This window comes from Nansenia antarctica (genome assembly GCF_963989245.1).
Source record: "Nansenia antarctica genome assembly, chromosome: 3".
NCBI lineage: Eukaryota > Metazoa > Chordata > Actinopteri > Argentiniformes > Microstomatidae > Nansenia > Nansenia antarctica.
In genome coordinates this window covers 14713929-14738928 of record NC_137688.1, presented here as the reverse complement: position 1 = coordinate 14738928, position 25000 = coordinate 14713929, and the positions used below count along the sequence as shown (strand labels likewise).

Here is a 25000-nt window from a genome sequence, read left to right as displayed (position 1 = left end):
TATCCTAACATGGCCCCCCACCCCCCACCCCTCAGAGGAGTGGTCGCTCACACATTCACGACGGCGCTCGGCACATAACAGCTGTCCAATCAGCTGAGGGCTCTCTGATGGAATGGGGGACTAGAGGGAAAAGCCCATTTGAGTACATGTGTAAATCTCGCCGACATCTATCAGAGACCTGCTTTGAATAATATGCGGTTATATGCGGTTGAATAAATGGCGGTTCAAGAGGGAGAGAAAGGGGGAAGGGGGGGACGCAGGGGGGGAACCGTTTTATTGACGAACGGCGATTCAATGAGGTGGCTGGTGCCGAAGGGCCTCTGAGGAGCTGGTGGCCCTCCAATGAGAGTGCAAACACGAAAGGAGAGTTTGTTTGTTTATTCACTGAGTAAGTGAATCATCTCTCCAGATTGCATTCTGAACCACCAACTGCTCCGGCATTCAAATCTCACTCTCGGTTGCCCGGCCACGAGAATCATCATCTGAGTATGAAGTCCTGAATAGATTAGATTAGATTCAACTTTATTGTTATTGCAGAGTACAAGTACCAGGCAACAGAATGCAGTTTAGCATCTAACTACAGTAGAAGTGCAAATAGTGGTATAAAACATGATATAAAACATGACAATGATAGTGATAGGTACAGGTAGTATGGCATGTACGGTAGTTTAGAGGTATATACAGGTATGAGCTATGTACAGTTAAGGTAGCTTATGTACAGTATGATACAATAGATATAGATACGGATAAGTACAGATACGAGTATGACCAGATCTTCACATACTGTTTTCTGTAACTACAGTAGGAGCTAAGCTAATGTTACAATTGGCCTAATACTGGTGGAGGTCGAAAATCGGAGGACGGACTCATTGTAATGCATGGAATGGAATAGGGAATGGTGTCTGACATGTTACACTTGTGTTTGATACTGCTCCTCATTCCGTTCCATGCATTACAATGAGCCCGTCCTGCTATTTCTACCTCCACCAGCCTCCCCTTGCCACTGTTCTGATATCGAAGTAGCCCTGGTACATTATGAAAGTGTTGTATGTATGAGGGAGAGCCCCCAAACCCCTGCCCGGTCACTCCACTCTTCCACCTCGCCTGGCCACCTGGCACCGCCGCCTCTACGTGGATGCAGCAGTCACGCTACTCAGTCACCCCTTTTCACTGCCCTGGCACCCCGCTGGTGGAACGAGCTGCCCACTGCTGTCAGGACTGCAGAGTCACTACCTATCTTCCACCGTAGATTGAAGACCCATCTCTTCAGGCTACATCTTAACTGTCCCTCCTAAAGATCTCTTCATCTCCACTACTCCCCTGTGCAGTTTCTCTACTACAAATTAAACACAAAATAATTTATAATAAAAGTAATTCTTCCTTCTTCTAGCATTGGAACTGCCAAAGGCCAATAGCCCTAGCATAGATCTTTCTTATGATGACCGATGGATAGACGATTCACTTACTCAAGTCGCTTTAGATAGAGGCGTCTGCTAAATGCCACGAAATGTAATGTAAATGTAAATGAGCTCCTTCTGTTAGTCCAGGTGGAACAGCAGTGCATCGGAGACCCCTGTTCAATCCCCCCCTCCCAGGGGTGACCTCTGACCCCTGGGGGGGGGGGGGTGGAGGAAGAAGTCTCTGTCACATCTACTACCCCCCAGCACTGTCTCCAGAGACACCTGCTTCCCCTTATACTGTGTCTCCTAAAGGGCTCTGCACACAGCGTGCGATTTCTGTTGCGCGTCAACGTTCCATAATTTCCATTGTTGTTATGAATGGAATCGAATGTTCGCCGTGCGATTAAAATCGGGGCCGTGTGTGGGTAAATGCGATGTTCTCATAGACTTCCATTCAAACTTCAAAATGGAACGTTGACGCGCAACAGAAATCGCACGCTGTGTGCAGAGCCTTTAAGAGTTCTACTTCCCACCTTGTATTGTTTCTCCAGTGTCTAAAAAAATAAAATAAAAAGAATAATCTTTCTTCTTCTATCAGGACGACTGCTATTGGCCGCTGGCCTGAGCTAGATTACTCTTCCTGTTATGACTGGTGAATTGATGATTCACTTGCTTAGTCAAATGTATTGATTGTAAGTCGCTTTGGCACAAGGCGTCTGCTAAATGCCAATAAAAAAATGGTACATTTAAAAATGTAGAAGAGCCGTGGTGGTGAAGCCCCCTCACCTGAAGGCCCAGTAGCTTCTCGCTGGGCTTGATGTGTCTCTGGATCTCACATGCCACCGGCTGGATGACTTTGACACCGTCCTCGTAGAACACGTAGAACATATTGCCAATTCCAAGACCTGAGAGAGAGAGAAATACAACCTTGTTACCAGAGAATAGGCCTGGAAACACGGCAGAAGATAAATCACCTTAACAGTACAGGCCTAGGTCTCACAGTGGATGGTGGGCGGAGGGGGGTGGGGGGGGGGGGGGGGGGGGATGCTAGGTAGGTTACTGTCTGCCAGACACACAATGAAAACATTATTAATAACCACTTCTAAGATAATTAAGTTATACAAAATGTAACCTATTCAACTTCATTTGATCTACCGCATCGCAATAACAGTTAAATAGTTTGTTTGTTCAAACGTACCTTCCTCTCTCCACAGGATGTTTGCCACTGTGGGGGAAGACAGAACAGAATAAACAATGAGGAAGCGATGACAGGGACTGTCAGGAATGGACAGATGTCTAATGTCTCAGAGAGCAAAGAACAGCAGAAACAAACACATGAATGTTTTATGAAAACCGTTTGTTTGACACGGACTCCAATCAATAGAATCTGCTGCTAGGAAATAATTCATAATTAATAATAGATGACAAACGCTTGAGAATAGCGCAGGGGGGGTGAAGCCAACGATAAATACAGTTATTTAAATACTGAACATGAAGTTACCACCATACCAATGTGACACAAAGTCATTCACTTCAATACGGTGCAATTGATAAGCAAAACCAAGCGTACTATGGATCATGATATTACAGTGTTTGTTAGTTACAGTGTTACTACACACCAGGGAAGGCTGGTGGAGGTAGAAATCGGAGGACGGGCTCATTATAATGTATGGAGGAATGGTATACTATCCCCTCATTCTATTCTATGCATTCTTCATTCCATTCCATGAATTACAATGCATTACTCCGTTTTCCACCTCCACCGGCCACCAAGAGCACATACGTACAGGGTAACTGACTTTGTTCCAGTTAGCCATCTACAGTACAGCAACGTGTATCCGGCAATGCGGGAAAAACCCTAATGCCCAGGATCATTAAATATAACCAGGAATAGTCTGGAGCCCAATTAAATCATAGCATCCGGTAATTATCCACGGATATTGGCTTTATCCGTTAACGGTTAAAGCAAAGCAGGTAGCGGTATTAGACGCCCATGAACGCTCCGTAGCCATCCCCAGGGCTGACGCGCATCAGATGACTTGGAGGCGGATTATCCTGGCTTGTCCTTCACCCGCGCCAACAGTTTTGGCTCATGAAGCGGCCATGAAACTGCCTTAATGTCTTATTAATTACACTTAGAGAGAGTCAAACTGAACGGCGACGGAATTAGGAAGTCAAAGCTGTATAGCAACCAGAGGCGTTTTTTAAAAATATTTTTTTGGGAAACTATGACCTGTAGGATGATTTCACAGTCGCAGGCTCTCTCTCTCGGGGAATCATCACAGACAGAAACGCTTTGAGGAGTAGAGAGATGTGGTTTTTTTTCCCCGGAAAGGATAATGAGCGCATCCGCCCCAAAAACACACACACAAATAAACAAATAGTGAGGACGTGAACGCTGAAGGCAGGCCCCCCCCTATCATGCATGGAAATGTTAGCTGTTTACCATTCAGAGGCCCGGCCATGCAAACAACAGCTTTGTCTCATTGTTTTGAGTCACCGCATTTCCTGGGTTATAAGCGTAACCTTCTCCCATTATTCATTCTCTCTCTCTCTCTCTCTCTGCCTCTCTTACTCTCTATCTGATGTTCTTTCTCTCTATCTCTCTGCCTCTCTTTCTCTCTCTGCCTCTCTTTCCCTCTGCCTCTCTATCTCTCTTTCTCTCTCTCACCCTCTCTCTCTCTCTCTCTCTCTCTCTCTCTCTCTCTCTCTCTCTCTCTCTTTGCCTCTATTCCATCTCCCATTTTCTGGCCGTCTACAAACCAATCTCACCCCAATTCACATCCGATTCTAATCTCTCTCCACGTCTACTAGGATGCTCATTCTCCTCTCTCCCCCCAGCCTGGCGTGATGTGTGGCATGCAGGACGGAGATGGAGAGAGAGAGGTACTGAGATAAACGAGAAAGAGAGAGGGAGAGAGAGAGAGAGAAAGAGAGAGACAAAAGATGAGAAGACAGGCGGGGTGACACGGACCTGTCAGTCAAGGCTGTAATCTTTTCAAAAGTGCTTCGTCAAGTCCTCTCCTCTCTGTGCACTCATGCATACTCCCCGGCTCATTAAAAAAGTTACACGAGAGGACGAACGATCTCGACGGAAGAGATTAAACGGGGGGAAAAAGAAAAAAAAAGAGAGAGAAAGAGAGAGAGAGAGAGAGAGAAAGAAGTAGAAAGAGAGAAAGAGAAGCATAACAAGACGCTGCACTTTCCAAGGCGTTCCAACGGCTGAATCCAACCCTCATCTGACGAAGGGAGGGAGGGAGAGATGGAGGGAGGGAGGGAGGGAGGAGGAGGAAGGAGATATGGGAGGGAGAGATGCTGTGATGAGATCTTGTGGCCCAGTCGTTTGCAATGACGGAGTGTATTGATGCTATTCATACCTGACACAGGGACTGCAGTGGTTCTGAGCGGACGCCAGGCCCACCCCACATCCCGTCCCTCATCCAAGCAGGAGAACAGAGGCCCGGTACCACCACTCCAGATCCGGTACCACCACTCCAGATGCAGTACCACCACTCCAGATCCAGTACCACCACTCCAGACCCAGTACCACCACTCCAGACCCAGTACCACCACTCCAGACCCAGTACCATCACTCCAGACCCAGTACCATCACTCCAGACCCAGTACCACCACTCCAGACCCAGTACCACCACTCCAGACCCAGTACCACCACTCCAGACCCAGTACCACCACTCCAGACCCAGTACCACCACTACAGACCCAGTTCCACCACTCCAGACCTGGAGATCACTCTGGTCTGAATAGCTCTGGTTTCAAAAGGAGGGACACAAACTGCACTGCTAGTTCTAGATCCACCACCAGTCAGCTGGGGTCTGCACCATAGGCCTAGCCCCCCCGCCCCCCCCCCAAGCAAGGTTACACAAACTCAATTTGTTTACAAGGACACACACACACTGCTGCCCCTCCTGCTGTTACTGCTGTGACAGTTGGGCTGGCTGCCTGTGGACTCCCCTCACCAACATCTTGGTACTGCAGCACTGGTGACTTCCTAGCAGTGATGGCATCCTTCTTGCAGCCAGCACACCCCAACATGCGCACACACACACACACACACACACACACACACACACATACACACACACACACACACAGCCACCAACTTCTAATTAGGTCGCAGCAGATGCAGAAATGAAAAACGAATCTCGACACACAACAACCGCCTCAGGCGTCTCCCCTTCTTCGCGGCTGTCCCACGGTCGGCGTGGTGATTCATGGATTTATACGCTCGCTTGCCGTCGCCTGGCAACCGGGGCACATTCTCTCTACACGTGTTGGATTTGTTATGCAGATCGTCATGGCAGCACCGTCTAAATCAAGACTTCAGGAAGTGTTTTCATTAAATAAATATGGTTGCGGGTGGGGGGGGGGGGGGCTGATTGGCGTAGCATACAAATTAATTGCGCACGCCACATCACGCAAGGCCCCCTGGTCGATTAGGACCCCCAACATACTGTATCCTGCATGTCATCCCTCCTCTCTCCTCTCTCCTCTCCCATCCATCCTGTCAATCTCTACTGGCTCTATCCCAGTCAGGGTTTCCGTTAACCGGTAATTCCCGGACTTTGTCCGGTAAAAGTTGTTGAAGTCCGACAAATTGAAAACTCGTCGGACATAAATGTCCGGTGAAAATAATTCCCTCTAAGCACAATTTGAATACAATTCGCTAAAGTTCACATTCTGATTCCTTCTATTTTAAAAAAGACGAATATATAGGCTATGTATTTATTTTATTATGATATGATTTGACACCGGCATGATGATGACTCCTAATGTGTAGGCTGCCTATGCGAAACAGCGGTTGTTTCCGGTGTGCGCTATAACTCGTGCACAATCGAGTCGAGGCAGAGAGGAGGATAGCGATGTTTCTCTCTGTGATAGTGTGATTATGCAAGCCTTTTCTGAAAGGGATGAGAACCCGATTGTTTCAGCTTCTCCCAGGGAGAAAGTGGTAGAGTTACCATCCTCCCCGAGTCCTACCATACCATCCGCTGACAGCCTATCTCTGTCTGTAACCGGCGAGCGATTGCGTGTCGCTCAAGTAGCTGATCAGTCATTAAACAAATGTTTTTTACATGCAGCTAGTGAGGAATCTGAAATAGGGGGCAACGTAGTTTATTTCCTTAACGATGGGATATTAATGTGTAAATGGTCTCCTCCTAATGCAAATGGTTGTGAGTGGAATACTGTAAAACAAGTGGTTGTGCCTGTGGGTTATAGACAACAGGTGTTATCTGTAGCACATGAGAGCCAGTGGTCAGGACATTTAGGTATAACTAAAACTTATCAGCTGATATTGAAACATTTCTTTTGGCCCGGACTGAAGGCGGATGTTGCCAAGCACTGCCGCTGTTGCCATACTTGTCAGATGGCGGGTAAGCCTAATCAATCCATTCCACCCGCACCATTGCATCCCATTCCTGCTATAGGGGAGCCATTTGAACGTGTAATAATTGATTGTGTTGGACCTTTGCCTAGGACTAAAAGTGGAAGTCAGTATTTGCTTACTATTATGTGCGCTGCTACTCGTTTTCCCGAAGCTGTTCCGTTGCGTAACATATCAGCCAGCTCAGTGGTGAAAGCTTTAACAACGTTTTTTTTCCACATTCGGTCTTCCTCTTGTTATACAATCTGACCAGGGCACTAACTTTCAGTCTAAGCTTTTCAAACAAGCCCTAAGAACGTTAGGGGTACGATGTCACGCCAGAAGCCTACATGCTTGCACTGTTCAATAAAATGTTATACATCTAGACATTGTGGTATTTCTTTATATACGTATCCCAGCCTGCCTATTGTTTCTCAATAAACAGTTATGTTCTCCTCATTGACATACTCCCGAGTCCGATTAAGTATGATTTGACAGGCAGCTAAACGAAATGCCTTCCCAACCAGCGAGACCTGGTTATAGAAATGACGTTGTTTTATTGATAAAAAAAAGGGTAAAACTGGAAAGAGAAAATAGAAAACTCACATTAATCCCAAACAATTTAACAAACTTCAGTTAACGTAATGTGGAGTCTGTTCATTGATCGATGCTGTCTGTTCAGTTCCCAGTGAGGCGCCCGTTCAGCGCTGGACATAATGGCATAGCGCGCATGCGAATCATGTTATATTATTATATATTATATAGCTCGCATCTAATCGTATCGGATGAGAAATAGACATTAAATGGCATATATAGGCCGCTACACAACAGTAATCACCGCGACAAACAGCTATATTAGATTTTTTTTTTATTTTTATATATTTTAATATGATGACCGGAATATATCACGTTTGTCCGGTAAATCGAAATCTTCCCGGACACGATGTCCGGCGGCAATTTTTTCTAACGGAAACCCTGATCCCAGTAAAGCAGAATAAATGCCAATACAATTTCAATAATTCCCAATCCTAATACAGCAGAATAAATGTCCTAAAAACATATAAAAAAGCCCCTTAGGCGGCTCTTATAGTAGGTAAAATAGGCACGGCTGTTCTAGTGTTAAGCCTCATCCTAGACTAAAAAGCATCTTCAATGGAGATTTGACATTGAAAGTGTGATAGGCCAGGACTAGTCTCAAGCCTTGTCTGTGAAACCGGCCCCTTGACACCCTGTTGCGCTGGAGCTGTGTCCCCTGCCTGGCCTCTGGGTAATGATTACAGCCACACACTCATAGCCGGGCACGTCTCAGCGAGACTGGGATTATTCAGAAAGGTTAAGGACGCGTATAAATAGAAGTCATCGTATGAATAATAATACTGACTGGTATTTGAAGCGCCTTTACAAGGATCTCGAGTAGCAACAGTCTGTTTCGACAGACATGAAGAGGTACTTGACTATATGATTCTCCTGACTGCTAACGGATGGCAAAATGGAAAAACAAGTTGTTTTTTCTTTATGGAAATAATGAGATAATGAAAAGTATTCATTCAGTAGGTAATGTGGCCTTCATTCTGAATCGAGGAGACAGGCAGGGCTGTCCATGGTGTCAGTTTGGGGGGGGCTGGGGCTGGGGCTGGGGCTGGCGCTGGGGCTGGGGCTGGGGCTGGGGCTGGGGCTGGGGCTGGGGTTGGGTTAGTTTAGATTCTGTACGAACAGCCTCGGTTTCCTGTATCAATATCCACTATCCAATTATGCTTCTCTTTTTCCAACTCCATAAGGCTATAACAGGATTAGAAGGCACTGAAGTTTTGCAGCAGTTGCTTTTAGGGGTTTAATCCAAGAGATTTGAAGCGGTTTGATAATTGCTGTTTGACATCAGCAGACTGACACTGGGGAAAGGATATCTATGTTTTTAAAAGAGAAGAAGAAGAAGAAGAAGAAGAAGAATATATATATATATATATATATATATATATATATATATATATATATATATATAAGAAGACACCCGGGAGAAGAAAATCCAGGAGAATGTGAAAAGCACTAAGTAACTGGAGAGGCAGTTGAAACAACCATTGACTCTCATCTCCCACTGTAGCTGGAAGGCAGCACCGATGTGATGTCGTCTCGTCAGGGGAGAGAGAAAAGAGAAGAAACAAATGTTGAGTGTTGGAAATACGCTATTGAAAAAGTACTGTAGTGAAAACTTTCGTTGTAGGACTAGGTCTGGAGACCTAGGGATAGAGCTGGGGCTACTGGGGCTGTTAGGGCAGGGGCTGGGAAGGCTCAGGCCTGGGGCTGGGGCCTGGGGCTGGGGCTGGGGCTGGGGCCTGGGGCTGTTGTAGAGGGCTGGAGCTGTGGGTGAGTGGGGGGCTGGCACACGGGCACACTACCCCGACAAACCCCCAAGCCTCAAGGGCCCTGCCATGCTCCAGTAACAATTGGCAGATCCTGAAGAGGAGATATGTTTTTGCCAGGCTGTCAGAGATTGATTACTCCCCGCCACGGGTGACAATGGCTCTTAAGCAACACTCACACTCTGACTACTGTCTGCCTCATTCGGGCCTTCCTGCAGCCACAACGAGGCGGCGACAGGGAGGGGGAGGAGGTGAGGCGCTCCGGTGAATCCCGAGAAAGAAAACAATTCACTTTAACGTTTCGACGGCGGCGCTAAAAGAGAGCCGGGTTTGACCTTCAAGCCTCCTATGGGGGTGAATGAATAGAACGAAGAGCTCTTTTCTCTCTGTTTTTTCTTTTCTTTTTTCTTCTTCTACTACCGTTCATCGCTTCACTCCATCTCCTATTTAATATGGCCGTGTGAACTACTTCACTCCGCAGCTGGGCCTCTGCAGTGAGTGTGTCGGCCGCACCCTTGATCACGTCTCATCTCTGGGTAAACAGACTGTGGCGGATGAGGCGCTGACATGCCGATCTCTCTTCAAATTGATATACAGAAGATAATGAAGGCACGGATGAAACACGAGGTGTATGACTCGCTTTGTCCCTAAGAGTAATAAGACAATAACTCTGGCAATAACCCATAAGTCCTTATTTGATTGAGGTAGATAGAGACACACAGATATTGTGCCAGGGGAGAAGTAGACGAAGGTTATTTATAGACGTATATGATTAAAGAAATCTGTTCAGAGTGTTGATATTCTCATACAGGCTCCCATCAACACTGGTAACACTGTGGAGTATATTTATCCGTGGAGCTGAAGCAATGGTTCGAATGTCTGGGAAAGTAAATATAAAATAGTAAAACCACAACAACGTCAACACCAGCCCCTAAAGCTCAGAACAGCCTGAGAAGACCTTTCTCTTTCTTTCATATGTTAGTCGGTGCCGGTCAATGCACACAGGTGTTTACACACACGCACACACGCACACACACACACACACAAACACACACACACACACACACACACACACACACACACACACACACAGCTCCTGGTGCAGATTAGACATTAGGTCATGGTGAGGTTGTTTAGCCAGAGGCTAGAGACAGCTAGCCATTGGGAAGGAGAGGATAAGAGGGACTACAAAGTGTGTGCGTGTGTGTGTGTGTGTGTGCATGTGTGTTTGTGTGTGTGTGTGTGTGAGGGAAGGGGAGGCTAGAGATGTCGAGGAATAGCTTGTCTAGAGGTAGAGCGAGCTCCGAGCGTCACAGGGCCAACGCCACCCCTCCCCTGATGAACAGGAAGGGCGTTTCATGACAATGACATGGTCACATTCAGCGAGAGGGACATGAGAGGAAGACCAGGTCATAAAAGACTGATTACCCCATGCTTGTGAACTCACATTGTCACAACAGGTGACTTGGGGAATGGCGCGTGTCGCCTTTGATAAACACTTGAAAAGGAAATGAAAGGAAATGCCATCTGAATGCCTGTAATAACCGTGAATCTCATCGCGGTTGAAATTTCAGATGTGTAAATGATTTGCTGGGATATTACACGGTCTTAACGTGAGGGTGAGCGGTGGAGGGAGAGAGAGAGGAGAGTGAGAATGGCAGGAGAGAGGAGGGAGAGAGGAGGGAGAGAGGAGAGGGGAGAGAGGAGAGAGGAGAGCGGAAGAGTGGCAAAGGCAGAGAGGGGAGAAAAGAGAGGAGGGAGAGAGAACTAGAGAGAGAGAACGAGAGAGAGAGAGAGAGAGAGAGAGAGAGAGAGAGAGAGAGAGAGAGAGAGGAGACAAGAGGAGAGTGCTGGAGGGAGAAAGCCGTCTGATGTATTGCCTAACACGCACACAGAACTCCCAGCGTAGCACAGACTCAGAACACTGCTCTCGCCCCAGGGGGTGAAAGAGACCGCAACCCTGGGAGACCGTAACCCAGGGAGACCGTAACCCAGGGACACTGTGCAGGGGAGAGGCCCTGGAGGGACCCTGGAGGGACCCCGGCTCCTGGATAAGCAGAGAGCAGTACCAGGGCTAATATAGAGGCACTAGGGTGGGTCAAACATGCGTCGGTAGGGTGCTGCCGGGCTGTTGACCCTGCACTACGGGGTAGTAGACCCTGTACCGCCCATGTGTTTCCCTCTGCCAGCCTTCTGAAGTCGAATGTCATGGTTGAGTGAATCGCTCCCCACAAACCCTCCGCGCTGACATCTCTTTGAACTGGCGTCCCGTCCCTGGCTGCCGAGCCAACATGGATGCCAACACCCCCCACCGCCCCCCCAGCCCACCCCCCGCGCCACTCCCAGCCGGGGGGCAGCTTCACCACGGTCCAGGGGCTTTACAGCTTCAAAAGGAGGCGACTGACTCCTGACCCCAGAGAGAGAGAGAGAGAGGGGTGTTGTGATGCGTGGCGGAGTGTGTGGCCGCCTCTGGGACGATAACTATCCGTCCGTCTGTCTGTCTGTCTGTCTATCTATCTGTCTGACTGTCTGTCTCTCTATCTATCTGCCTGACTACCTATCTGACTATCTATCTGCCTGACTGCCTGTCTACCTGTCAGTCTGTCTGTCTGTCTGTCTGTCTGTCTGACTGGCTGACTACCTGTCTGTCTGTCTGTCTGCCTGTCTGCCTGTCTGTCTGCCTGCCTGTCTACCTGTCTGTCTGTCTGTCTGCCTGCCTGCCTGTCTGCCTGTCTGCCTGTCTATCTATCTGCCTGACTGCCTGTCTACCTGTCTGTCTGTCTGCCTGCCTGCCTGTATAGGGAACAGTGTTGCTGTGTGCTCTTTGGAAAGTCATCATTATCCACAATGTGCTGGCTGGCTGGCAATCAGCGTTGAACTCCATAACGGATTCTGACATTTGCGAAAGGCCAGTGATAATGACGGAGCACGTTCCGGAGCGCAGAGAGGGCAGGGAGGGCAGCACTTCCTGGGTCTGTTATGCAAAGTCTGTTTGTTTTAAAACTTGAAAGACAGAAAAGTCGTATTTCTGTCATCAGAAAGTGCTGCGTCACCGCCCCCCGTCGACACTAAACCTCTCTCTGGTTAAGAGATGAAGGAGAGATGTTAAGAAAAACGTCAGGATCCCTCGCAACAATTTGATACCTTCTTTATTCACAGAGATGTCATGTGGCCTATAAAAGAATCATATAAATATAAAAAATAATACTAACGGCCTCCATAGACTGTTATATATGAGAGAGAATACAGAATGTGAAGTATTTATTCATTATTTTCTCTAGCAGCAGCAGTTCTATTATACAATGGAAACCTATAAACTATTAACTAGCAGGAGGATGAATAATACAGACTACTCAGCTCCCATTATTCCCCGATAGACACACACACACACACACACACATACACACAAACACACACACACACACACACACACACAAACACACACACACACACACAACACACACACACACACACACACACACACACACACATCATGATACGTACAAGTCTTCCTGGCAGAGTCCTCTATGAACAGAGAGGAGATGTCTTCGTCCACCCCGGCAGCATTCCTGGCGATGCAGGTGTAGGCGCCCGTGTCCTCAAAGTGCACGTTGCTGATGTGCACCTCGCTGCCATTGGCTGGGGATACAGGAAGGGAGACACACACACATGGACAGGGGCACACACACACACACACAAACAAATGCACAGACACACATACACACACACATACACACACACACACACACACAGACACATATATATGGACAGGGGTACACACACATACACATACACACACACACACACACACACATGGACAGGGGCACACACACACACACACACACACACACACAAACACACAAAAAGACAGACAGACACACATACACACACAGACACACACATACACACATACACACAAACACACACAGGGATGCACATAGACAGACAGACACAGAGTAGGTTAGCACGGTGGAGATAAAAGCCGAGCAATGTGCTAGCACTCCCAGAGACGCTCTGCAATTTCGATAAAAGCCGAGCAGTGTACTAAGCACTCTCAGAGACACTGATCAAAGTGGTGAGTGTTATGTCCTGGAGTCTCTACCCAGATCAGCCAGGCTGAAGGCTCTTAGCAGGACGGGGAGGAACTCAGAATATTACTATCTTCAAAGTGCATTGTGTTCTGGTTGTTGTTAGCAGTGGGATGTCTGTTTCTCCAGGGAAGGAATTAAGTGTGACACTCCAGGAAAGTCATTCAGGGTTTTAGATAACAGGAAACGTGTCACGCATGCTGATGAAGACATGTTACATTCATTTAGTCCCACAGTAGAACAAGTGAACACCTCTGAAGCCTTCATGGATGAATGAGCCCTTCCTTCGTAATTCTCCCTCCACTAGCCTCCCGTCCTCCGATTTCGACCTCCACCAGCCTCCCCTGACCTTATAGATTCCCACTTCCAGCCAATTGTAGTCTGTCTGTCATCTTGTTGCTTGGGTGTTTTGTTATTGTGTTGTTGGCGCTGCCATGGCGACAGGCGATGTGGATTCCAGTTCCAGACTCAAACAAAGTTCCCTCACATGGAAAACGTTACTGTATGGCCTTGTGTTGTATATACAGTATGTTGTATATGTGATATATTTTGCCATTATATTTTGCTGACTTTTTCCTCCTTTCACCAGCTGCCGTCACATATACCTCACATATACCCCCCCCCTCAGGAGAACAGTGGTTCCCACCTTGCAGGGTGAGCTGCTTGGACAGCTTGGTGGTGATGTCCATGCCGTTCTTCAGCCAGGCCAGCTGTGGGTCGGGGATGCCCTCAGCGTGGCATCGGAGGCTGGCCGTCACACCGGGCTCCCTGGCCTGGCTCTCTGGGTACACCCGGATCACTGGGGGAACTGGGAGGGGAGGGGGAGGGGGAGGTGGGGAGGGGGGGGGGTGGAGACGAGCCAAGAGTAGAGGATTAGAGTGTAGGAGAGAAGAGAAGAGGAGGGAAGAGGGCGGAAGAGAGGAGAGAAGAGGGCATGAATTAATGCAGGACCACACACCCGTTGATGTGAAGGCTCTTTTGAGGAGCGAGGGAGAACCTGATTGGTGGAGAAGTCTTCCCTTACAACTGAGGCCAAGTCCATTTACCTTCCCCGCCCACATTAGCATACGACCAATAGGGATCAGCTGCTCCCCTCGCAGACTCTCAACGCCATTAGATAACATTAGTGTGCTCCACAGCCAGCCCTAGACAAACAAATCAGCTAGATAAATAAGGCGGAGAACCTCGGGTCGACATACATCGATTCCGCTTGGCAGCCATTGATTTTTTTCACAACCCTTTTGTTGTCAGGTGGTGAGAGGAGGGGATCCCGTAGCAGCTGAAGGGACCACGAAAGGTACAAAAGGATTTATTTTTATGTTGTAATGTTTAAAATGAAATACTGAAGATTGTAATGTGACACTTTGGAAATGGATTGGGTTTGGGAGGAATAGACAGAAGTGGCTGGATTCATAAAGAGCTGACGGTGTCGACAGGAAGTAACTTGAAAGAGTCTACCTCAGCATCATGCATTTATGGATTGCTTATACAAGTATACGATATTATCTACTTATGGACCCCTACGCAAACCTTCTTGCATGTCTTTGTACGGATAGAATCAAAATAATACATTGGAATAATCCTTTGAAGTGCAATTGTATGCTCATTCCAAATGACAAAGAGCTCGACAAAAACGTCCCTTGAGGTCAATACAGCGCTTAGCACAGCCTGACCTTCTGAAGCGAACAGACTGCTTCTATCAGACTAAAGCGCTTATCATTCAAACTCTACTTAATGACAATATCATGAGAAAATATCAAGCTAATCGGTACTTCAACATTTCCCCCGGATGCTCTATTTTATGTGGAGATCCTCCTTGTAAATGACGACAGTACCACAGTGCCGGTGGGAACTGCAACCGGTTCTCTTTCTTCTTCTGGCTCTCCGCTCCGGATGTACACCGACACCATCCAAAAGAGGCTGAGAAGCTCTACTTCCACCTCACGAGTAATTGTTTGATTTCGTCGCCACGGTAACCTCCTCTCCTCCTCCCTGTCGCGCCTGAAGCCTCTCCCATCCTGTCGTCCTGTCATTGGCGTTCTGTCACAGACTCTCTGGCCCAGATCTCTGACCTATTTACCCCAAAATACACCTCAGGAGGAGGCCCCCGCAGAGAGGAGGCTGGGAGACTGGCACAGGACTGGCAAGACTGGCAGCTTACTGAAGACACACACACATAGACACATACATATGGACACACACACACACACACACACACACACAGGTGCCCCCCACTTGCGTCAACCTGACAGGAGCCATTCTAGAATGCCAAGATGCCAGAATAAGCCCTGGCATTGTGCAGCTGCCAACTGACAGCAGAGGCACCGTCACCGAGGTGCACACACACACACACACACACACACACACACACACACACACACACACACACACACACACACACACACACACTCACACACACACACACACACAGGCAATGTCACAGCGTCGGAAAGGTGCACAATAGCTCCTCCTTTTATTATTCCACGAATCATTATAGTGAAAATACCACTGCTGAGGTGAGCTGAAGAGTATTATATAGAGTGCAAAAAAGCAGCATCCACACACTTAAATCTGTGCAAAAAATCGTCAAGCAGACAAGTGAATGCAGTGGATTATATAGGGTTCAAACAACTTGATTAGCCAATGCACAACACCTGTGTCAAATATTTGTAGGCATCAAGGGAATTGTAGTCCTAGATTTAGTGGAGTACAAAAACACATACACAAGTGTTCATGAGACAAGAAACACCAAAATACCTCAAATATTTACAATATATACATAACAGAATAAAAAACAATAGAGAAATGCTACAACATGCAGACATCAGGCAGTATTATTCCACACATTATAACCAAGCGATATTTCTAGATGTAGGAAATAACAGGTAATTTATTTGACGTCACCATTTTGGAGAGGTTTGTTGCCGTGTCAACCTAGGAACATGTCAGGACATGACTCATCTCTCTCCTGCTAGCCGTGTTGCTTAGCGGATGCTGATTCCCTTCATAAGAGTATTTTAATACATTTGGACTTATATAGCGCTTTGTAAGTGTCTTTGCAGGACAATCTACTCTGTATACTGCAATTAGGCTACAACTAGATTTCGGGCGGAGAAGCGGCGAACAAGCAACGCCAGTGTCCTCTCAACTGGCATTTTTTGAAAAGCTCAAATTTGTATCAAGGTTTTATGAAAGTCCTTGCTTCTAATGTTTAGATTAGGCCTACTAAATCTAAATCTAAGTGTCTTTGTAGGACAATCTACTCTGTATACTGCAATTACACCTAGATTTTGGGCGGAGAAGCGGCGAACAAGCAACGCCAGCGTCCTCTCTCAACATTATATTACAAGCATAAATACACAACTTAACAAATAACCTGCCTGCCGGTTCACCTCCATGTTTAATGAAGATGAACATCACTCAAGGATCTTGAGGGAACCTAAATCCTTGAAAATGTAAGCTTGCAGCTTGAAATTGTCTCATCATTGTATATTTTTGTTTAAATAATATTCACTCTGTCTTTGCCCGTACACTATGGTCCATTCTCTGTCTTTGCCCGTACACTATGGTCCATGCTCTGTTTTTGCCTGTACACTATGGTCCATTCTCTCCAGAGCACCATTGATATTTTACACCGTAGTATTTCTAAAGACACCCAATGGCCCTATTAGCCTTCAAGAATAACAACATATATTTCTGAGTTGTTTATGTTTGTAATGAAAGGGCAACACCTCCCTTTAGTTTTCCGGTATTGTTAAAGGCCTATATATTTCATCTGCGACACATGTGTGTGTAAAACGCACTTCCTGTTAAATCCCCATTTTCCTGTGAGTAACTAGAGTCAGCATGATTTTACCATTCTACAGTAGTTTCAGACAGGAATACTGCAGCCTGACGTGTGTGTGTGTGTGTGTGCGTGTGTGTGTGTGTGTGTGTGTGTGTCTCCCCTGGCTGTGTGATTGATGGCAGCCTGGGGATCTGTATGATGGAGCTGTCAACCCTGCTGTGTCACACTCTCCTACCACTATATCTCCTGACACAACACACACACACACACACACACAGGGAAGTGGGTGGCCCTTCATGAGGAGACATGCTGGTTTCACCTCTTCACCTGAGTTGACCTGAGGCATCGTTCAGCAGCCCTGCCTCACACACGCACACGCATACACACCACACACACACACACACACACACACACACACACACACACACACACACACACACACACACACACACTCCTCAGCCCACCCAGCATGTCTGCAGCCTCTCCCTGGCCCAGACTCATCTGTGATATGTTATTAGTCTCTAACAAGGCCTGCTCTGGCCCACACACACACACACACACACACACACACACACACACACACACACACACCAGGCGGAGGACAGAATGAGGAGGAGGGAGGTATGTGGCAGGCCACATACGAGGCGTGTGTGTGTTTGCGTGCGTGTGTGTGTGTGTGTGTGTGTGTGTGTGTGTGTGTGTGTGTGTGTGTGCCTGTGTTTGTATACTTCTCAGGGAGTTGGATGTTCAGGTACCTGAAATATAAAATGGATGGTTCCCCCAAACGACTAAATCACAGAGGTGGTTCCTTCCCCTGAGAGGTGTGTACCGTACAGACAAGGACAGACTTCAATCCACACTTTGGTTCTGCTCATCTGGGTCCTGTCACAAACCGCTAAGTGGATTTCGACTGAATAACATATGTGACAGTCTGATTGGTCCGCATGTCGGCAACCAATCAAAATGTTTCTTTTGAAACACAGAACTATGTTTCAACGTTGTTGAGAATCACAACACAACTCGCTAGTCAAACCAAAATACTGCAACGAAATGGATTTGGTGAGTAATCCCCACTGCTACCTAGTTAACTATAACCAGGGGTGCACATAACTGGTGCGCCAGTGCGCATGCGTCGCCAAAATGCATGCTGCGCGGCAGATCAGCCGTATGAAGGCGCTCTTGCGCACGAACAGCTGGAAGCGCTGGGAGAGGAATTTACTTCCTCAAAATCTGACTGCTGACTGCTGACTGCTGCATCACTGCAAGCCCCACTAAGTAACTATTTGCCGTCGTCTCAGCCGAAGGCCCGACGAGTAATCCATCACAACAGTCGACCGACGACGACCACGGCGACTCCCCTCACGAAAACATTCGGAAAGTATCGTAACTCGTACTTTCATTCCGCGTATCGCACGGTTATCTCGCCGCCACGTGAAAATTCAGTCCCGAACGACTCGTGGCTAAAAAGAAAAACAACACCAAGGGACACGTTTCTTTTCTCTGAAGCTTTCAAACGTTCAGACGTTTGTTTTACAGCTTCATTATCGCACCTAGACCCCTGACCCAGGGAATATGGTTGGGAATTCTATTAGAAAAAAGAAAAAAAAAGACTTTGTTGCACAATCAAAATAATGAGCTATTTAAAGTGATAGCCTACAACATCCTCTACCATGGTTGAAATGGAGGACAGTGATAACAGCAGTCAAGAGAGCAGTGATGATGATGATTAAGCTTGTAGCATAAATAAATGCTTAGGCTGTAACTTTTTGTTGAAAAGTTGATTTCAGTGTTTACAGAACAGAGCAGAGATGTCCGTTTATTTCAGTGTGTTTAAAGAACAGACATTCAGTTAGTGCTTAAAGAGTCATTGTGTTTAAAGGAGTCTGACAGACTTTCATGCTTAAAGAGCAGTCATTTGATTTTGCATTTGTTTCTTTTGTTTTGTACACAATAATTTGTTCGTTCATCTTTATTTATGAATAAATGTCGTTTTGCTAATATAAGTTACCCCTGACTATAACACTACTTCACATTGTTAGTAGGCTCACAAAACAAGTTAGTTGACAAACGATGTGTAATTTATTTTTAACAACGTGGAAATGTACGTATTCACCTTTTTTGAAAGAAAAGTCTGATCATGACATCGGATCCCGACATGATGACCAAAGCATTAGAACGTGTCACATATGCCATTTAGCTGAAACTTTTTATCCAAAACAACTTACATTGCAGTGAGTGAGTATAGGAGTGGAACCCATGACCTAAGCGCTGTTAGCGCACAGAGGACCTGAGACACAGCCACAGAGAACCAGTACATAGTTGTTGTGAAGAACAACTTGGTGATCCTTGAACCCATTGTGAATGTCCCTCAGAGCAGAATGTCCCTCAGAGCAGAATGTCCCTCAGAGCAGAATTGCAATCTAATGCAATGCAACACTTTAAGGACCACCTCTAGCGTGCCGGCTGTTTTTGATGAGTAATGCTGTCGTGAGCTGGGCCCTCTCTCTCTCTTTCTCTCCCTCTCCCTCTCCCTCTCCCTCTCCCTCTCCCTCTCCCTCTCCCTCTCTCTCTCTCTCTCTCTCTCTCTCTCTCTCTCTCTCTCTCTCTCTCTCTCTCTCTATTATGCAGCTCATACAGTGTACAGTGTATGGATCAAAGCATTTGACCATTTAATTATTTTGCATACTCATACACTGCTTACGAAAGTCGTTTTCAATTTCATATACCCAGTTGTACTTCCAAGATTCTTCAGCGATTTTCAAGGGACTGTATTTTCTTAAAAAAAAAAAATAAACAGGGCTGTATTTTTTTTATGAGGCTGAACCCGACTGCATAGGTGAAAGGTTAAAATGATCCCCTGACAATTCCTCAGCGTTTGTCTCTCTGACACCATGACGGATAATTTATAGAAATTACCTCAGAGAATCTTGAATAACCCTGCTGGCTGTAGGCACAAAGACACACTTTTTTCTGTTTCTTAAAATCAATTGACCTTTCGCAAAACCCCGCCCCCAAATGCCTTTTGTCCAATCATAACTAGCAACCGTTTACTTGGTGAAGAAGGAAGTCCGACATTATTCACAATGGTGAAGCGATGTGCCTATGGACTTTGCAAATCGGACAGCAGATATCCTAAAAGTTTAGAGGGGGGAGTGATATTTTTCAGTGATGTTTTTCCACAACCCAAAACTCAAGAGGAAAGATGCAGATGATTAAAAATAGTTATGAATTACGTGTTTGGATAATCATACTACAGTATTGCCTGCAAATTTTATAATTTTTTCTGATATATAGGAAGCATTTTGGGTTGTGAAATGTAATAATAATAATTAATATGTATAAGTTATTAATAAGTAATAATTTGTGTCTGGGGAGAGAGCTGCTAGCTAGGACTAGCAATGACACAGTAGCACTAGCTAGCTACCTCTAATATTAGCTTGCAACTTCGAGGCACTTCATCTTGACTAATAAAATATGTATATAGCAATGACAACTAGCTAACATTATAAAAGCAGAACTGTTATCAGCAGTGCAAGAGCATGCCTGGTCCACAATGTTATGCTGTTCAAACTTCAGATGGAGGTCATAGGGTTTCTCGTTTTTGCACTGCGACCTGTATGCATTTGCTTCGATTAAGGTTATGTCCGCTTCTTTTTAAATTTTAAAATTGTATTATAAATATATCCCTCCACTGCATATTGCAAACCCTTTTGTCTCGATCTGGAGGATAATGTGTTTGTATTGCTCCGAAAAGCATCACTTAAAGTGACTGGTATGCCACGGATCCCATCCCTGCGCTGTTTTAGGCTGATATCGCAGAAAGCTTGACGGGCTTAGCAACAGTAACCAAGCTGGGCGGGGCTTTGCGAAAGGTCAATTGCCAGGCAACAATTCCTCAGGTCGACCAATTTGTGTGTGTGTGTGTGTGTGTGTCTGTCTGCCTATTTGTGTGTGTGTGTGTGTATGTGTCTGCCTAGCTGAGTGTGTGTGTGTGTGTGTGTGTGTGTGTCTGCCTGGCTGTGTGTGTGTGTGTGTGTGTGTGTGTGTGTCTGCCTGGCTGTGTGTGTGTGTGTGTGTGTGTGTGTGTGTGTGTGTGCACCTAGCTAGAGTGTGTCCTCAGGTATGACTAAGCCCAGCTTGGCTGGCCGACTACGCCAACAGGAAGTGCCAACAGGAAGTGTGTGAGCCAGCGGCCGCGGCAGTCCGGCGGCGGGGGGGCGGCCATGCTTACCGTTCACCTGGAGCGTGTGCGTCTGCGACAGCCGTTCGTACCCGTCGGCGTGGCAACTGTAGTTCCCCATGTGGGTGGTGGTCACCTTGGTGATGTATAGGGAGCCGTCATCCCCAAAGTCCTGCGGGCGAGAGAAAGCAGAAACACATCGTCACGACAACAGACAAAAGAGGATGAGAATAGAAGGGAAAAAAAGATCATGAAAGGAGGGGAGTTGAGGGGGCGTGGTGGGGTGAAGGGTTGAGTGGTGGGGCGTGTTTGATCTTGAACATGTCTTAGTGAGCGCCAGGCAACACAGAGCAGTGGGCTGCAGTGAGAGAAGCATGTAAGTGGAAGGTTTCTATAGCAGCAGAAAGAAATGAGGGCAGAGGAGAGTGGTTATTAAAGGCACATTGGAACACAATGGTCCATCAGGATCAGGGAAAATACATGAATAAATAAGTGTCTGTCACAACAATCATATCTCAATGAAAGTTGAGCTAAAAAAATGTACTGTACTGTACCAAAAGTATCAAAGTATTGTTGCTAGGTAAATACCACATAAAACTGTCTAGGTGGTGAGTATTCCTGTATTCCTTTTGTTAATACACTCTTAAAAAAACTGTTCTGGTAAAAAAAGTTCTGATCAGTACCCTATTTTTCTTAATTGTGCCCCTCATGGGGCATCGTTTGAAGAACAACCATATGTTCCATTTTGAACGCCTTCCACTGAGGGTTCTAAACCCCCCAAAAATGGAACCAAAAGGGTTCAAAATGGAACCAAAAGGGTTCTAAAATGGTACCCACAAGGGTTCTTCAATGGGTGCCCTACGGGGACAAATGAAGAACCTTTATTGAGTGAATGTTGCTAGCCTTGTGAATGATCTTGTGAAAAACATGCCAACTCATACAAACAGTAACGTGAATCCACTTTTCTGATTGCTAAGTCGCAGTGTTCAAAACTGAAGTCACATTGTCAAAACTATTCATACAGTCAGCGAAACAGAAGTCCATGTGGTCCGAACTGTGACTCCTTTTACATTGCTTTCACACAAAATGCATTCAATAACCCCATTCTCCAAAATCCATGAACTCTTCTCTCATTCAAACTCCACCACCTGCAAAACACTAGGTATTTGCAACACATTGTTCAAAGGTAACACACTGTGTTCAAAACTGTGAAGAACAAATGCAAAATAGAATGCTGCATTTTTGCAGTAATCATATTGAAATGTCTAGAAAATATGTAACATTTCTTTTGTGATTGCTATTGTATTGTATTGTGATTGCTATTGTATTGCCCTGGAATTTCTGTAGTAAGTAAATGTACTGTACTTTGAAGTAAATGTACCGTAACTTACTTTCTGCAAAGATACAGATTTTTTTTATAGATAAAGGATAGAAGCAAATTGCGGTGTTGTGAAAATCATTCAAACTAATGCAGACTGTATGAAGAGTTTTGACAGTGTGACTTCAGTTTTGCACACCGCGAAAAAACTGTAATTTCACATGAAATGCTATGTTGAGTCCTCTTTAAACGGAGCAGGTTGAGATAGATGGTGGCCTTTGTCTTGTAAACATGCATGCCACAAACATACAAATGTTGTGAGGATTCTTCAACCTAAAATATAACGTAAAAGCAGAGGTGACTATGATAACGAGCAACACTGGATGATGTTGTTAAACAGTGCTAATTTATCATGGTTATGCTGGTGAATACATCACAGTCAGAAAGTAAGAAAACAAATAAATAACTCAAATAAATAAAATAATTCAAAGCAGTAACATTGATAGAAGCCCCCAAAGCTCCATGAATCAAAACATTGTGTGTGTGCGTGTGTGTGTGTGTGTTTCTGTCTCTCTCTGTGTGTGTGTGTGTGTGTGTGTGTGTGTGTGTGTGTGTGTGTGTGTGTGTGTGTGTGTGTGTGTGTGTGTGTGTGTGTGTGTGCATGTGAGACAGTGAGAGAGCAACCATCTGGCAATAACTTTCTCTCATTCATTAGGCTCTGTACTGTATACAGCAGTCAGACTCTGGTAATTTGATACTTCCGCCATGGAATGTTTTCCTTTTTTTTCTGTAATTAAATCTGTTAATTCTAATTTGTTTAGGCATCTTTTTCTCAACACTATCCAGGCTGACTGAGAGACTGAGAGACTGCATATCTTGTTATTGAAGTGTTTCTTATCTTGTTATTGACGTGTTTCTGGTCATAATCCCCTTCATATGAGGAAACATGTGTTTTTCATGCCATTCCTCATTCCATCCCTTGCGTTTACAAGGAGGCCGTCCTCCGATTTCTACCTCCACCAGCCTCCCCTGATTCACGTCACGGCACAGGTCTTGGCAGTGTAGTATGTATTTCCTGTTATATATTTAAGGACAGCTCTAGAGCTCTACTCTGGAGGTACATAGCCTCTACATACAGAGTGCTACACACTGCGGTTATGGTTAGGGTTACCTAACCCTAACCCTGGCAGTAGAGGTGGGAAGAGAGATGCTAGGTTATGCTATGCTATGTCTCTGTGCTCTGATATAAAGGCTAGCTAGGTAGAGAGGCTAACTCTAGGCTAGGCTAGGCTATGCTATGTCTTGGTGCTCTGATATAAAGTAGAGGTGGGTAGAGAGGCTAACGCTAGACTATGCTATATCTCTGTGCTCTGATATAAAGTGTAGCTGGTTAGAGAGGCTAACACTAGGCTATGCTATGCTGTGTCTCTGTGCTCTGATATACAGCAGAGGTGGGTTGAGATGCTAACACTATGCTATGCTGTGTCTCTGTGCTCTGATATACTGATAGAGGCTTGGCTGAGACTATGCCAGAGCATCAGACCTTCACATTATGAGGGGAATTGATGGTGCATCATGGCCCCTTCGGCTGAGAGCATATTGTGTCACTTTTTTAAAATGAAAAATGAATGAGGGGAGAAATGAAATTCAGAGGAGTGGAACTAGTGGCCGCTGGAAGCCATCAACCTTCCCCCCTCACCCTCACCCCCTCCCCCTTCCCCACCGCCACCGCCACCCCCACCCCCTTCCTCCCCCCGTCAGAGAGGAGCCGTGATAGACGAGCTAAAAGGGCAGCCGAAGAAAGGGTTACAGATAAAGCTCGCCTCAGAGGACAAGCCTCAGAGGACAAGATGGCCGCCACTACCTTGTCTTCCTCACCTGTCACATGACCCCCTGACCGCTCCGAGGGGGCACCAATGAGCCGCCTCATTGGCCAAGCAGCCCTGGGCGTGCGGTGGGTTATTCGTCAGAGAGCGTTATCAGTCATTTTGCTGCGTTTCATTGGTTCTGAACTTGAGGCCTGACCTCTAAAAGGTCTCGTACCACAACGTTAGTACTCATTGGCTTTGGGGGCTTTCTTTAGAGTACAGAGGAGGGGTCGTCACTTCAGGGTCCACACGAATGTTGATTTCACGTTCATTTTCTAGTTTTGTTTTTAGTTTTTAGTTTTTTAAAGTGGACACACAGGAAGTAGATGTGAGCTCCTCCCTACTCTATTGTGAATGTAAGGAGCACTTTCAAACAACAATAGTTAGCAATGATGTCAGGTCAGAACAACCTACCTGTGTTGGAATCTGTCAGAAGAAAAACACAATTCAGACGGGTAGACGTTAGTTAGAACTGAGGGTTGTTTTGAGCGAAGGCTAGAGCTAAAGGTACATCAATATACATACATACACACCATGCAACAGCAATTACCTCGCCTCAGGCCCCACATCCACCTTGTCACACTACACACTACAGCTTGATTTATTCATAGGCTTTTGT

At 46.1% G+C, this 25000-nt stretch overlaps 1 protein-coding gene across 1 annotated transcript in view; it reads right to left on the bottom strand.

The window, feature by feature from the left end:
- The window catches only part of fstl5 (follistatin-like 5), a gene marked incomplete at both ends in the record, with an annotated part of 134528 nt that overhangs the window by 26331 nt on the left and 83197 nt on the right, over positions 1-25000 (bottom strand). The window contains 6 exons of the mRNA XM_080526953.1: positions 2187-2305; positions 2599-2625; positions 12645-12779; positions 13875-14036; positions 21247-21367; positions 24796-24807. Coding sequence (XP_080383079.1) covers positions 2187-2305; positions 2599-2625; positions 12645-12779; positions 13875-14036; positions 21247-21367; positions 24796-24807 — 576 coding nt within the window. The remainder of the gene's footprint in view (positions 1-2186; positions 2306-2598; positions 2626-12644; positions 12780-13874; positions 14037-21246; positions 21368-24795; positions 24808-25000) is intronic.